The sequence below is a fragment of the Lampetra fluviatilis genome, chromosome 20 (genome assembly GCF_964198595.1).
Source record: "Lampetra fluviatilis chromosome 20, kcLamFluv1.1, whole genome shotgun sequence".
NCBI lineage: Eukaryota > Metazoa > Chordata > Hyperoartia > Petromyzontiformes > Petromyzontidae > Lampetra > Lampetra fluviatilis.
This window is the reverse complement of record NC_136294.1, coordinates 11,999,475-12,015,584: the sequence shown is the minus strand read 5'-3', so window position 1 is coordinate 12,015,584 and position 16,110 is coordinate 11,999,475. Positions and strand designations below refer to the sequence as shown.

The 16,110-nt window shown below is 43.2% G+C and overlaps 1 protein-coding gene across 4 annotated transcripts in view; it reads right to left on the bottom strand.

Moving 5' to 3' along the window:
- The window catches only part of SHFL (shiftless antiviral inhibitor of ribosomal frameshifting), a 30,648-nt gene that overhangs the window by 11,297 nt on the left and 3,241 nt on the right, over positions 1-16,110 (bottom strand). For 2 of the 4 annotated variants that reach the window (XM_078865629.1, XM_078865631.1), the window contains exons 2-6: positions 12,185-12,323; positions 8,267-8,319; positions 5,113-5,196; positions 4,232-4,387; positions 2,447-2,553 (exon numbers count right to left, since the gene is read on the bottom strand). In XM_078865629.1, coding sequence (XP_078721755.1) covers positions 2,447-2,553; positions 4,232-4,387; positions 5,113-5,196; positions 8,267-8,319; positions 12,185-12,323 — 539 coding nt within the window. The remainder of the gene's footprint in view (positions 1-2,446; positions 2,554-4,231; positions 4,388-5,112; positions 5,197-8,266; positions 8,320-12,184; positions 12,324-16,110) is intronic. The other 2 variants (XM_078865633.1, XM_078865632.1) reach the window with 2 other exon arrangements.

The window sequence follows — 16,110 nt, the reverse complement described above, 5'->3', positions numbered from 1 at the left end:
ATGGCTATCCACTATATCACAGAAATACTGAGCATGGTGGATTTCAAACAACGCTCAGACCTGCCACTAACTCTCAAATTAAGGTTCACAACCGATGGATCGCTCCCTACTGCCCTCTTCTGTGCAAGATCTTCCTGCTCCACTTTAATGTGAAATTCGGCTATTCTTAAAAAAGCCATCAAATATCTTTGCCAATACATCAACAAAGGCTCTGACATGGCTGTCTTTGCCTTACAAAACAGAGGGGCAAAGTGTGCATGAGCTAAAACAGTTTTTCCAAGGAAGATACATCAGCAACCATGAGGCAATTTGAAGAATTATTGGCTTCCCCATCCATGACCGTTCCCCCACAGTCGTCCATTTGGCACTTCACCTCCAAAATGCTCAACGCATCTATGTCACCAAAGGAAATGCCCAACAGCAGGCCCTGGCTCCACAAGATACCACCCTTATGGCTTTCTTTGTTTGGTGCCCAAGTGACCCATTTGCTGCCAACCTGCTCTACCATTACATTCCCTCCTACTATACATGGACTGCTAAAATAAATGGAAGCGACGTGCTGCTGATGGTCAATCTGATGCCTTAGGACGAGTCTACACAGTTCATCCCAACAATCAGCAGTGCTACTTTCTCCCAATGCTTCTCCATGTTGCCAAAGGGCACAAATCTTTCCAAGACCTCTAAACAGTGGAAGGAGTAGTCTGTCAAACATACAGGGAAGCTTTCAATTTTCGTGCAATTCTTGTGCATGATCACCATCTTCATAAAGCTATGATAGAAGCTTCTGTTGGTCAGTCCCCTTTCCAACTGACATTGCTCTTCTGCATAAATCTTCAAGTTTGCAGACCATCTAACCCCATGGGACTCTGGCAAAAATACAAAGAGGGCATGAGTGAGGACATCCTCCACAGAGCTCAATGAGAAAATACAAACCTCAACGTCAACTTTCTGATGTCATCTTTCAACAGGCCCTCATCCTCCTTCAGGACAAACTGCACTCCATTGATGGAATATACCTCACATATATGGGACTACCAACACCCTACAGGGACAACCTGTATGCCCTTGCTCAAGAGATCCTACGTGAAATATGCTATTATGCTTTAGAGCTTCTTATTTAGGAAAATTAACCAAAGCTGATGGATGTACAAATAGAAGCCTACACGAAAATCCTGGAAGACATTGAGCCTGGATCGAGGGGGCTAAACCGGCGTGGCACGGGCTAGAGAAGAGATGGAGTGATTTGGTACAGGAGGACGTGGAGCTGAGTGGACTTGCCGATGACTGGTACCAGCGGTGTCAAGATCGGCCTCTGTGGAGGAGGCTCGTGAAGGACGCTACTGGGCAGTTGGAGGCAGTCGCCCTCCAACAACAACGGAGGGCGGAGGAGCGATGCTCACAACAACGAGCGGAGCGCCGGGTGCATAAAGCACAGCAAGTTGGTACAGTAGGGGGCACAGGCGGTGCATCAGCCAGTCATCTCGGTCATCTCGGTCAGTCGACCCGTGGCACCTGGGTCTGCCTCGTGACCTCCTGCCAGCGGGCGTTCGACACTTCACGTGGCCTCAAGGTGCACATGACCTGGCACAAGCGTCGTGGTGACGTCACCGCCACTTAGTGGCGAATGGCGGTTGTTGTTGTTGTTGTGTGTAAGTCCATGTGTGTGCGTGGGTCCATGTGTGTGTGTAAGTCCATGTGTGTGTGTCTTAGTCGATATGTGTGTAAGTGCATATGTGTGCTTAGGTCGATGTGTGAGAGTCTACGTATGTGTGTGTGAGTCGCTGTATGTGTGTACGTCGATTTGTGCGTGTAACTCCATGTGTGTGTATCTAAAGTAGATGTATGTGTGTGTGAGTCCATATCTGTGTGTGTGGGTAAGTCGATGTGTTTGTGTGTCTTTTTCGCCCGGGCAACGCCGGGTACTTACCGCTAGTGCTCTATATTTACTACTAGCGTAATCATATACACAATACATTGCGCTAATTATTTTGAAAAAAATTCATTCTCATCATCAGCAGCCATGTTAAATCCACTGCCGGATGAAGGCCTCCCCCAAGCATGCACCATCTGTCACAATTGAATAATCCACCGAGCACTAGCACCTGTGCGCGAGCCGATGTCGTCACTCCATCTCCGCAGTGGACGCTCTCTGAGATGCGTTTCATTCCTTTACTGCTGCCACTATCTGTCCTCAACACGAGTTTTGTAGTTCTAAACGATTTGCTCTCAGTTTGCTTTCACCCCCCCCCACACTTTTTTTCTCCATCACTATGCAAATGTATTTGAGTGGTGACATCCTTTTCAATGGTTTGCTCCTCTCGTATTACGATATAATATATTTTTTATAAAACACCGGTTCTCATGCGCACACACGCACACTCGCATAAGCTTTGCGAATCAATGCATCAATACACACATAAAAGCTGTCCCTTTTATCGCCGACAACCTGAAGGTGTTATTGCAGTTTGTGCAGTTGAAGAGCGCTCCACTCCCCCACTCCCTGTCCCGTGGCACTGGCTGGTACTTCCTTTTGCAGCGCCTGCACTGGGACACCTGCACAGCAAAGACAACGAATGATCCACACCCCGATCAGCAACGGTGGAAGCAACAGAAGTTGTTGGGCGGTGGCATTGCCGAGCGGTGGCGCATTTTCCGCTCGTTGGAAGGTTCACAATTCATCCCGTGGCCACCCTCGTTAATGCCGTGGGTGTATTACCAGAAAATATATGCTGTATGCTCCACAGTGGATGTGACAAATCCCGTGACGTGATTAGGAAAAAGAGTAGGCCACATGCACTAGGGTCATGGTTCAAATAAATCCAAATATTTGCAAATTACTCAATTGATAAAACCCATAGAAACATTGCCGGCAACTGGCAAACTACTACCCACTTGCAGCTTGGGGCTGTGTTCACCTTGTGCCATATGGGGACAGCTGCCATCAGAGGCTCCCCTGGGCTAAAAATAAAGTTAAGTATTGGAATGATTGAGATGAGATGCAAGATGCGTGTTTCTGAGGCAAGAACCTTATAAATGGAACTGCAAATCCTACTCAAGCTAATTTATATGAGGCAACGTTCCAACCCACTGCACACTCACTCTTTGCTTTCACCTAAGGTATGAGCTTCGAGGGAAAGACTAGTAAATAACACTGGTCAACAAAAAAAACATTTTTTTCTGGCCTGGACTTTTTGCAGCTGTTTTAGACTAATTTCAGGGTGCTGATTCCAAATCTGATCTCAGATTTGCTCTATCACATCTAATTTTTATGCTATCAGCATACCCCATTTTCATTGATTTTACCCAAAATTAACTCTGTCACTTATGATTGCAAGTTGTTGCGAGTCAGTGACTGCTTTAGTGTTAAAATATGGTGCTGTATTTTTAGGATAGTGTGTTTATAATATAATTTTATGTAGATATCCACATTTATTTAATATTTTTCTTCTGCAGTTTTGATTGAAAATGCAATATTTGATATCTCAAAAAAACTGATGCCAGATTTGGAATCAGCACCCCAAAATTACCTTAAAACCGTTGGAATACCTTATGCCAGAAAAAGTGTGTTGACCAGTGTAATACATGAGGGAAAAAAGGGAAAATTAGTTCAGGGACGATGAAAGATTTGAGAACAGAAGTGGAGTGAGCAGTGTGGGTGGCAGGTGGAATTACTTATAGACAGTGGAGGCAACAAAGGAGAAGAATCAACAGAGTGGGTAGAGATTTACTGGAGAAGATGACAAATAAGACAATTGGGAATCAATTCATGATTGATCTTGAAACAGTGAGGGCAGTCTTGTAGCTGATCTGACAGTGGCTTGGCAGCCAGTGAAGCGATCTGAAGATTGGGGTGATGCGGTTGCACTCATTACACAAAAAGTGCCTGCCACAAATGAACCACAATACCTTGCTGATTTCGTCGCAGTGGCTTTTGGCTAGCCATCGAACAAATACGGTCACTGTATTACACGCTTTCAGATGCGCTTCTGCAACCGTCTGGAATGCTCTTGCTTCTGATATACGGAAGCCACTGGAGCTATGCACTCTTAAATCATCTCGATTGAAATTTTTTTTTTAAACTGCTTTTTGTGTTTAGTTTGTTGTCCTTCCCCCGCACCTACGATTAGCATGGTTGGTTACGTACGGTGCGAAAGAAGTTCAACATCCATACATTTACAGGCGGGTTAAAGCATGGTGCAGATTAGTCTCGTGCTGGGATTGAAGTTCAGACCATTTTCCGCTGTGGCACGCGTCTCCACCACACGCTGTCGCAGACGCTGCACGCAAACTGGCAGTCATCGTGCGGCAGCTCATTGTTCGCCAGGTTTTCGAACATGTTGAGGTTCTGCTCGGTCAGCTCCAGCACGCGTAGCCCGTTGGCTGCTGTCTACATAGGTGAAACACATTTGAACAGATGCAATCCTGACGAAACAAATTCAGTGGCTGCATGAGTTTAGTTAGGGAAATTTTATCTGCTCTGGTACAATCTAACTAAACAAATTTTTTTTTTCCAAAAAAGGCCCACTGAGCTATATAGCTATTTTTCAGAAGCAACCTGGCCACAAATGATAGCTCAACGAAGTGGCTTATCACATGTAAATTTATAGAAGCCAAATAATCTAAACCAATGTTTCTAAAGGTGGAAAGAAAAACCGGAGGACCCGGAGAAAAAAATCTACGGGAGAACATGCAAACTCCAAATATGAACGCGTCAGTATCAGGATTGAACCCACGACTCCTGTATACCAGGTGAGGTAGTTAACATCTGTGCCAAAATTTCATGAAAGAAACCTTAAATTTTTATGAAAGTGTAGTTTTGTTTTACAAAGCCTACATTTATGCCAACATATGTATGGACATTCCTACATTAAAAAAAAAAATCGTCACCGTTTATATATTTTTGCTTCTTTTACAACTTATCTTCTAATTGTGCTTTTATAATGTTTGCCACAGCGACTGGGCTCTTCACATTATTAATTAAGTGTCCATTTTCATGCTAGATTGACTTGTTTAACGTGTTATCTGTTGGCACAGATCACCTCAAAGCTATTCATTATATGCCACGGCCATGTGCCGCTGGAGTCGACTTTCCACAGTGATGTAATTAACAACCTGAACGTCGAAATCCTGCATGGGATCCCTTTGCCTGGGCTCTGGTGGCAGCGGGACATTCATCCGGATCCGACGCATAATGTTCTAAAAGAATAACAAACAACGGGTCAAGGGCTGACTCAGCCCAGTATTCCTCCCAGATGGATAAACATTCGTATCATAGTGTGGAAGTCAACAGTAGTCATCATATCATGGGACCTTTTTGTCAGTATCAAAGTATGAATAATAAGAGGTTTTACCCTTTCTGGCAATAAAGGGTAAAACCTGACAATAAAGGATAAAACCTATTCTTATTTTTCATACTTTTTTTACTGGCAAAAAGGTCTCATGATATAGCTACTCACCCCGAGCTATGAATGCTCTCATACGTGCATTTTCTTTGTACTGTCTGCTTTTGGCATTCTCTGGTCTGACACTGGTGAGACGATTCCATAAGGAAGGCTGTCTCTGGTGTAGGCCAATCAGTTTCAAGGACAATGCATATATTATCAGAACAAGTTTGTTTGCATGTTCACCACAAGTACATGTGGTCAATACAGACCTGATGCCTTGTAAAAGGTATCTATTTGGTGTTTGAACATCTTAACAACTGTTTTTTTGCCACAAAGGGTAAAACCCATTCTTATTTTTTATGGTAGTCATCACATGGGGAGACTGGCCTGGCCAAGGAATGTTACACTTCCAACACTGGCAAGGGACCGTCGATAAAAGATGAATGTACCCAATGCTCACTTGAGCATGGATACAATTTGAATTGAGCACAATTACTCACCACATCCAAATTGTATTTGCTCAGGGCGCTGCTGGTAATTAGGCCACTGAGTCACCTGGCCACCTCTTTTTTTGCCAATGTCAAACAGTTTCAATGTCCAGAATTGCATTGTAATGGACCGATACAAGTCCAGAAGTAAAGTATGTTGTCTCAGAAAACCGACTAATACAGGGTGTTTTAAAATTATGGACCCAATTTCAAAGCAGTATATTTCACGATGGCAACATGTTACAATTACACAAAAAGGTCATCCAGATTAGTCGCTAATGGTGGCACAAAAACACGGTCTTTGACGTATCCCCACAAGAAAAAGTTGCAGGGTGTAATGTCTGGGGATCTTGGGGGCCAAGAGTGTAGCGCCAAGTCTTTGGGTCCCATGCGACCAATCCAACGTTGAGGCAGTGTGTCATTTAGAAAACGTCGGAATCTTCATCAAGTTGTGGAAAGAGCCATTTCTGCATCATTTCGAGATACGCTTACCCCGTAATTGTGTTTCCCTCGAAAAAGAAAGGGCCATAAACCTTTCTTTGAGAAAACAGCACAAAACACGTTCACTTTCGGGGAACTACGCTCATGCTCTACAGTTTCGTGTGAATTCTCTAATCCCCATATGCGCACATCGTGACCGTTAACTTTACCACTTAGATGAAACGTTGCTTCATCACTAAAAATCAAACGCGGTAAGAAGCTGTCGTCCTCCATGTTCTGTAACATCGCATCACTAAATCTACATGCTTTCCTTTGTCACCTGCGCGAAGAGCCTGTACCATTTGCAACTGGTATGGCCTCTTGATTAAACATTGCCTTAACACACGCCAGACAGTCGTATGAGGGATCGCAAGTTTTCGGCTGGCACAACGAGTGGAGTTGCGCGGGCTACGCAGAAAACTCTCTTGAATTCTTCTCACGTTTTCCTCTGAGGTGCGTGGTCGCCCTGTGCTCTTCCCCTTACATAAACAACCTATTTCCTCAAATTGTCGGTACCAACGACGAATGCTCTTTGATATTGGTGGATCAATGCCAAAACACCGCTGAAACGCATGCTGCACTGCAATTACGGATTCAGGTTTGCTGAACTGCAGAACGTAAAATGCCTTGTGTTGCGGGGTCGCCATCTTGCAAATGATTGAGGCTAGGGGCTGTTTGTGCACTGAAAGAGGCATCTAGCAGTAATCATTTGAAACTCTATGCCCTGTTCTTTCAAGTGGTAAGAGTTTCATTCATGGGCGGTTCATGGTTGCAGAGATATAGCGATTTCAAATCGGGTCCATATTTTATAAACACCCTGTATATTGCAGTGTTGAAACGTAAAACATCCACATATTTGAAATCAACTCGATGGTACATGAGTTTGCTTGCTTTAAAAAATGCTGCTGGATGACAGTCTGGAAGGTTCTGAGATTGATGTCCCAAAATAATTTCATGTGGACAGACACAACAAAGGCATATTTGTTATTATTACCCATAATGCTCCACAGAAAAAAATTACCAGATCTCATCAAATCTCAGCTGAGCCTGGATAGTGCTTGGATGGGTGACATCCATGGCCCAAGGACACTGTACTATACGCTGTGGACAGTAGAGGGCAGTGCATCTTATCCAATCCACAGTGACCAGAGCGGTGAAGTATGATCGAATATGATTCATGGACTTCAACTTGTGGAGAGGCTCTTGGCTAGTGGTGTACTTGACAAAAAACGGCGATGCATCTACAATGTTCCACAATGGTGTGTGGTTTAATTCTTAACTATTGTAATTTATTTGTATTTAACCAGGTAAGGCCCACTGAGAAATGTAGCTCTTTTTCAGAAGAGACCTGGCCACAAATGATAGCTCAACGAAGTGGCTCATCACGTGGAAATGTATCATAGCCGAATACTATAAAACGCATGTTTCTAAATGTGGAGGGGAAAACCGGAGGGCTCGGAGAAAAATCCACGCGACAATGGGGAGAACATGCAAACTACTAATATACAGGCATCAGGGTCAGGATCGAACCCACGACCTCCTGTATACCAGGCGAGGTAGTTAACATCTCACCACCATAGCCCCCTAGTCAGTTCTATACAACACAGCATTTCTTTGTAGCACTACAAAAAAGTCCATTCTGAAGGTGCAGGGCACTTTCCAATAACATTTGGCAACCCAACATTATTAATTTTTTCTTTAACAAATACTGCTGGACTCTAATACAAAAAAGCCCATAAGCTGATGGATTTAAAAATATAATTATGGGTGCTGTCGTATTACTCTACAGGTAGGTGTCTCATGTACCCAATGGCTCCATCTTGGTGTGATCCACAAACTCCACCTCCAAGTCACAGGCGTGTGTCACCACATCTCGTATTTGTATGAATTAGGTATTTTATCCTCAGCCCTTACCTGTATGGATGGGTTGTTGAGGAGCTGCCTGTCTCTTTCATTCATCTGCAAGTCTGAGCACAACAGTCATATTAATTATATATATATTGTAATTTACAATGTGTATAACGTTGTTTATGTGCATCTCAATAGGCTGCTAAGCGACGGGTCCTACCACTGTAAATGATGAGGGAAAGTGCAGGAACATGCACCTGCATATCTTGCTGTGCCTATTATCCCAATCAAACCATCGCAGGCACGGTGATCATCAGAGTTTGCCTCTTGGAGGTCTCATCATTCCATCTGCCATGTGCTGGTGACCGTGATTTAGCCAAGACTGCTCCATCATCGTAGAACGAATGATTTGGCGATGCTACTTTGATAGTGGTGGGCAAGCACAATTAACAATAAACTCAACATCATGGTACCCCATGAATAAATGTTATCAATCGGCTTACCTTCAGGCTAGCATCCCCCTTCCCCCCGATGCCCCCCCCCCCTACCTTGGCTCCCCCCCTCTTACCCAATATAGCCGCGTCTCTCTATTAGCTCGCTTCACTTACTACAGCGACTTTGGCTGTAACGGTTCCACCTGAAGACGGAAGCTTGTGTTGCCTCCGAAACGTCGTGATTTAATTTAGTTGTTTTCATTCATTTTTTTTTTACCTACGTGACTTTACCGAAAAAACCGAAGAGTTTCAACATAATTCGTCCATCACACTGCTTTAAAATTAAACATAAACTAGCCTTTTGCCCATCCAAGGACGGGTGTATTGCAGTAAATCTGAAATTTGCAAGCAAAAAGCAGACCACGACGTGATATTCATTGCATCCATTCGTGTGCAATTTGTAAAGAAAGAACCAAAGAGTAATTCCTGCAGTCACGGAAGCTTCAAATAGAATTGTAATGCTGTGCAATGGTTATTAAGAATAATTTGTGTCTATCATGCATTGAATGCATTGTATGGGCAATATGAATAACCTGCAGTTAAGCATAGCGTGAATAATGTAAAAGAATGTGTATATATGCAGAACTGTGAGCAGTTTACAGGAGATTGTGGGTTCGATCCCAACCCTGACACCTGTATATTTGGAGTTTGCATGTTTTCCCCGTGGTCATGTGGATTTTCTTCAGCACCTCTGGTTTTTCCCTCCACATTTAGAATAAACAGGCATTTCAAGTATTTGGCTGCTATAAATTTCCACATGATAAGCCACTTCGTTGAGCTATCATTTGTGGCCTGGTCACTTCTGAAAAAGAGCTATATACAGTGAGGGAAAAAAGTATTTGATCCCCTGCTGATTTTGTACGTTTGCCCACTGACAAAGAAATGATCAGTCTATAATTTTAATGGTAGGTTTATTTGAACAATTCAGAAAAACGCATGTCAAAAATGTTATAAATTGATTTGCATTTTAATGAGGGAAATAAGTATTTGACCCCTCTGCAAAACATGACTTAGTACTTGGTGGCAAAACCCTTGTTGGCAATCACAGAGGTCAGACATCTCAGGAGGGATTTTGTCCCACTCCTCTTTGCAGATCTTCTCCAAGTCATTAAGGTTTCAAGGCTGACGTTTGGCAACTCGAACCTTCAGCTCCCTCCACAGATTTTCTATGGGATTAAGGTCTGGAGACTGGCTAAGCCACTCCAGGACCTTAATGTGCTTCTTCTTGAGCCACTCCTTTGTTGCCTTGGCTGTGTGTTTTGGGTCATTGTCATGCTGGAATACCCATCCACGACCCATTTTCAATGCCCTGGCTGAGGGAAGGAGGTTCTCACCCAAGATTTGACGGTACATGGCCCCGTCCATCATCCCTTTGATGCGGTGAAGTTGTCCTGTCCCCTTAGCAGAAAAACACCCCCAAAGCATAATGTTTCCACCTCCATGTTTGACGGTGGGGATGGTGTTCTCGGGGTCATAGGCAGCATTCCTCCTCCTCCAAACACGGCGAGTTGAGTTGATGCCAAAGAGCTCCATTTTGGTCTCATCTGACCACAACACTTTCACCCAGTTGTCCTCCGAATCATTCAGATGTTCATTGGCAAACTTCAGACGGGCATGTATATGTGCTTTCTTGAGCAGGGGGACCTTGCGGGCGCCGCAGGATTTCAGTCCTTCACGGTGTAGTGTGTTACCAACTGTTGTCTTGGTGACTATGGTCCCAGCTGCCTTGAGATCATTGACAAGATCCTCCCGTGTAGTTCTGGGCTGATTCCTCACCGTTCTCATGATCATTGCAACTCCACGAGGTGAGATCTTGCATAGAGCCTCAGGCCGAGGGAGATTGACAGTTCTTTTGTGTTTCTTCCATTTGCGATTAATCGCACCAACTGTTGTCACCTTCTCACCAAGCTGCTTGGCGATGGTCTTGTAGCCCATTCCAGCCTTGTGTAGGTCTACAATATTGTCCCTGACATTCTTGGAGAGTTCTTTGGTCTTGGCCATGGTGGAGAGTTTGGAATCTGATTGATTGATTGCTTCTGTGAACAGGTGTCTTTTATATAGGTAACAAGCTGAGATTAGGATCACTCCCTTTAAGAGTGTGCTTCTAATCTCAGCTTGTTACCTGTATAAAAGACACCTGGGAGCCAGAAATCTTTCTGATTGAGAAAGGGTCAAATACTTATTTCCCTAATTAAAATGCAAATCAATTTATAACATTTTTGACATGCGTTTTTCTGGATTTTGTTGTTGTTATTTTGTCTCTCACTGTTCAAATATAAACCTACCATTACAATTATAGACTGATCATTTTTTTGTCAGTGGGCAAACATACAAAATCAGCAAGGGATCAAATACTCTTTTCCCTCACTGTAGCTCAGTGGGCCTTTTGCATTCCAAGATATCTGCAAGTTGCAGGGAGGGTGTCTCATTTACATCTGAATATCGGAACGCGCAAGCGGCTCAGCGTTAATTTTATTTAGAGAGGCATAACATGGTTGTTTTTAAATACATTGTACTCACTGCAGAGAACTGTAGATATACGACCGCAACTCTATGACAGCTGACGCCAAACTGTGCCACACGTCCTCCCGCGTGGCCTTGTGGGAGCCTCGGAACCGATAAAGCTATTTTATTAAATCCTTTATATTAAGTTCGCTTGCTTGCTTGAGTGCTTGCGTGCTTGCTTGCTTGCTTACGACCGTGAAAATCTTTCGGTCGTTTTTTAACCCACTTCCCGTGATCCAATCGAGCTGACATTTTCCACACAGACTCGTTGTGCGAGACAATTAATGTTCATGAAAAATGTTTTCAAAAATTTGACACTTTTTAGGCAAAAATGTGTTATTTTACATTTATTCAAATACAACTCATTCATGGCTTTGGCTGAACGTCACAGTGTAGGAGCCCAGAGCGTAACCCCTCCACAGGCCGTGGCGGAGTTGCGCAGTTGGTAGCGCCCTCGCTTCCCATGCCAAAGGTCGCGGGATCGATCCCCGCGTCCTCCACAGGCGAATATATTTTTAAATCCTTTATATTAAGTTCACTTGCTTGCTTAGGACCGTGCAAATCTTTCGCTCGTTTTTTAATCCACTTCCCGTGATCCAATCGAGCTGACATTTTCCACACAGACTCTTTGTGTGTGACAATTAATTATCGTGAAAATTTGTTTCCAAAATTTTACACTGTTTAGGGAAAACAAATTAAATATTTAATTACCAATTGCTTAATACTGGCAGACAATCATCTGACCCATAGGTGGCAGCCATCTCAAGCCAGAGGACTAGAAGACTCTAGCCGCCACACATATAAAGGATTTATAGTGAAAAACTTTGTTTTTACGGGTTTACTTGTTTTTACTTCTGGTTTCTCTGTCATGACGTACACATACGTCATCGGAATGGGAAAAGGGTTAATAGGTTAGTTTAATTTTACCACAATGAGTGTGTTTGCCAGCCAGGTGTGCGTCGAGCATGACTCGTGCATTCCTCACCTTCTCTGTCCATGGCCAGGACGATGTACTTGGCCACGCTCTCATACTGCATCTGGAAGCGCAGCATGAGGGCAGCCGCTTTCTCGATGGACACCTTCCCGTGAACTTTCTCACGCAGCCGCCGAATACTCTTCTCCATCTATATGTTCGGAAAACGCCACAGCAGCTCAGGGAAGGTACGGAGATTTCATTGGCGTATGCTATTGCACTGGGCGGCAGGGCAGTGGCAACACGTGTGCCTCGCAGCAACAGGGGGCCTTGGGTTCGATGCCCGACTCGGGTGCCTTTCTGTGTGGAGTTTGCATGTTCACTCCCCCATTCTGCATGGGTTTTCTCTGGGTTTGACAATTTCCTCCCATAGCTCAAAAAATCATGCAATGTAACTGGTATTGGTCAACATTCCAATGCTAAAACATAATCTGCAAATTATTAAATTGGGATTAGGCAAAATAGCAACATCGACCCAACTGCAACAAAGTTAACAATTCTTGAGACTCAGTGGGGCTTTCCTGGGTAAACAAGCACAATAAAAATTATTGAAACTCATTTCTTGGCATTGTTCCTCCATCCTAATGTAGGAGCGTCCTGAAAAAGAGTGTTGAGACTCAGTGAGGCTGTCCTGGCAATAGGATATTGCGACATTGTTATGAAACCAAACAATTTTTTACCAGATAAAGCCCACTGAGCTATTAGCTCTTTTTCAGAAGTGACCTGGTCACAAATGATAGCTCAATGAAATTTATAGCAGCAGCATACTCTTAAATGCATGTTGATTCTAAACATGGCGTGAAAAACCGGAAAAACCAGAGAAAATTCGACGCGACCACGGGGAGAACATGCAAACTCCAAATATCCAGGCGTCAGGGTCAGGATCGACCGACCGACCGACCTCCTGCATACTAGGCAACGGAAAAAAACATCTCACCACCGCAGCACCCTGACTATGAACGTTGAAAAGAGATCTACTCCACACAGAGTGTACATATCTTCAGATGTGTTGCCAACTTGACATTAAGTTAATCAAGGACGAATGCAATGTTTTAAGTTGGTGCTGACATTGTTTATACATATACAGTCGTGTACGTTTTCAAATGTTATGGCACAAGCAAGTGAAGCATTTTTTACTAAAGGATGTATGTATAAAACTTGATTTGAAGCTTTCGTGACTGCAGGAATTACTCTTTGGTTCTTTCGGTAAAGTCACGTAGAAAGAAAATAAATTAAATAATAGAATACGACGTTTTGATTGCAACACAAGCAGCCGTCATCAGGTAAGAATGAATGAGAAAACAAACCTAGTAAACTTAGAATTGTAATGCAATATAACACAGAGAGTCGGCTAACACAACAGTCAACACCCTACCTAGTTGATTACGTTCTTCCAAAGATTGATCAATTTCAGAGAGAGAGACAAAACAGAGACATGGAGACATAGACACACAAGCAGAGAGACACACACACACAGAGACACACAGAGAGAGACACACACATAGACACACAGAGAAACAACGCCTCTGTGTCGAGGCCTTAAATAGAGAGAGAGGGGGGGCAGAGAGAGAGGGGGGAAGACTTTACCGAAAGAACCAGAGTAATTCCTGCAGTCACGAAAGCTTCAAATCTAGTTTGAACTACTTATATGGGGAGTATGTCCACACAACTCACACTTAACTTCTAATTTAGCAATCTTTGGTAGAACGTAATCAACCAGGCTATGCGTTAAATGTGTGTTAACCGACTCTCTGTGTTGCATTGCATTACACTTCCAAATTTTACGAAGTTTATTTTCTCAAACTTCCTATTTCTCTCTATAAATTTTGCCATGCTTGTTTGTTTATCGGTCCATTTTCTCTCCTCCGGCCGCTACGGGGAGGATTTCCACACAACTATGTCATTGACATGTTAATTTCTCTACCCCAACCCCCCCCCTGCAGAGGCATTTTTAGCCAAATCCATTACCGTGTGATTTGTGCTCATCGCACAATGGAAAGTTGCACGATATTTTAACTCTATTACTTCATAAACAACACAAAAAAAGAGTTTTGGATATTTTATATATTAAACAGGATGCAAGCTCATATGCTACTACCGTAGAGCATGCTTATCGGTGGCCCACTTCCCTCCTGTATGCCACAAATGTTAAATGTTTGCTGTACTGTATGTTTCTTACAACAGCACTTTTATTTATGGTGGCAATCACTGACTTTCTAACGATGCAAAGTTGTCCATTCTCTCCTGCACGCATCTTCAATAAATGACACCAAAACCACCTATATACGTATATAGAGGACAAACCTCTGCAATTCATCCCAGGGTTAGGGTTAAAAAAGAACCTAACTTTTGTCAATCCACGAATGGATGAAGGCTTCCTCATGCCATGCTGGTCATTGGGGTAGCTTCATCTTATGTAGAGTTTTCAGGTCCATACGGCGTATAGCCTTTTTAATACGGGCAAATGTTTTTTTGTCTATTTGTTTGTGTTTCTCCCTTGCGATGGGACTTTGTCAGATGAACGTTGAGATGTTTTAGGGGAAAAGGGTGACCAATAAGGTCTGAATTGATCTGTAATAAGGTAGGGCACTGATAAGGGGTTGACAGCTATGCTGCGTTAACTCACTAAAATGACTGTGGCAAGGTGAACCACCTGTGCTCCCGACTGCGCTACCTTTTCGTGTCGAATAGTCTTGGAGAGCAAACCTTTTCATTGAAATACAATTAGATTGTATTTATTCAGAGTCTAATTATACAACTGCATCTCAAGATGCCTGTACAAAAAAATGTGACATGCGCATCGTGTAACGTTAACTTCTGGGGAAAAAAATATATCGATTCATGCATACACAGTAAAGTAATTATTGTCTATATTCTATGGAAGAGATATAGTGTAGCCAAGGCAGAAGAGGAGCGACACGTCTTAAGATTAGATTAGAACAGGGGCAGGGAGTTTATGTTCGTCCACAAAGATGAAAGTGGCAAATTTGAAGACCCCAAGAAGGACCATTGCCCGAAACGTCACCTATTACTACTACGTACATACTGCGTCTCATTTAGGCAGTGCTATTGACGAATGTGTTGGGTTTTATTGGAAGGTGAAAGCTTTTAAGCTGAGCTTTATCGCGACTCGTGCACTCGTCATTCAACCCGACCGAGCTTGTCCGAGAAGTAAACAAAACTAGATTCCCGTTATAGAGAACCCTATCGCTGCATACTACGTGTACGTTATAACCGCAATGTTGAGGGTATTTATAGGATTCTGTGATCAAAACATTTTTTAACGCGGTTCAATGAAGACTTGAGCAAATTATGATGAAAAAAGCGTATCAAGTGCAATGCAGTGCGGTGGATGAACTTGAAACACATTCCGATCTTTAGAAAAATGTGGGTACTGTCGTTTGTTGTTTATGCTTTTGGAGTGTGTCCTGGCTGTGAGGGATTGGGGTGCTTGTGTGTACAGTGTGCCTATGTTATGAACAAGGGAAGGTGAGGAGATTGTGGTAGGAGCCCTTTTTCTGCTCGGGTGTCCCAGGGGCACTATACCTAAATTAAGCCCTGCTCATATTGAAGTGGTTTCCATTTAACATATACAGATGTGCTCATAAATAATGGATGTCGACATTTCATCTTGAAAATCGTGCCACTTCCCCGTCAATTAAGTACAGTACCGTCCACTACTGTATAAAACGTGTATTTCCATAGGTCCCTTTATCAGAGTCTTGCAGAGTATGCCCTCGGTACAGCACAAATCACACTTTACCTTACACAAAAACCACATCCCAAAACATGTGAAGCGTAAAATCAGAATCAATATTCATACTGGAGGAATCCGATGAGCTATGAAGCTGTTATTCACATGTCCAGTATGCCACTATTCACAATCTGCTGCAGTAGCACAATTAATGTGTAGAATGTTTACGCAGCGATGCAATGTA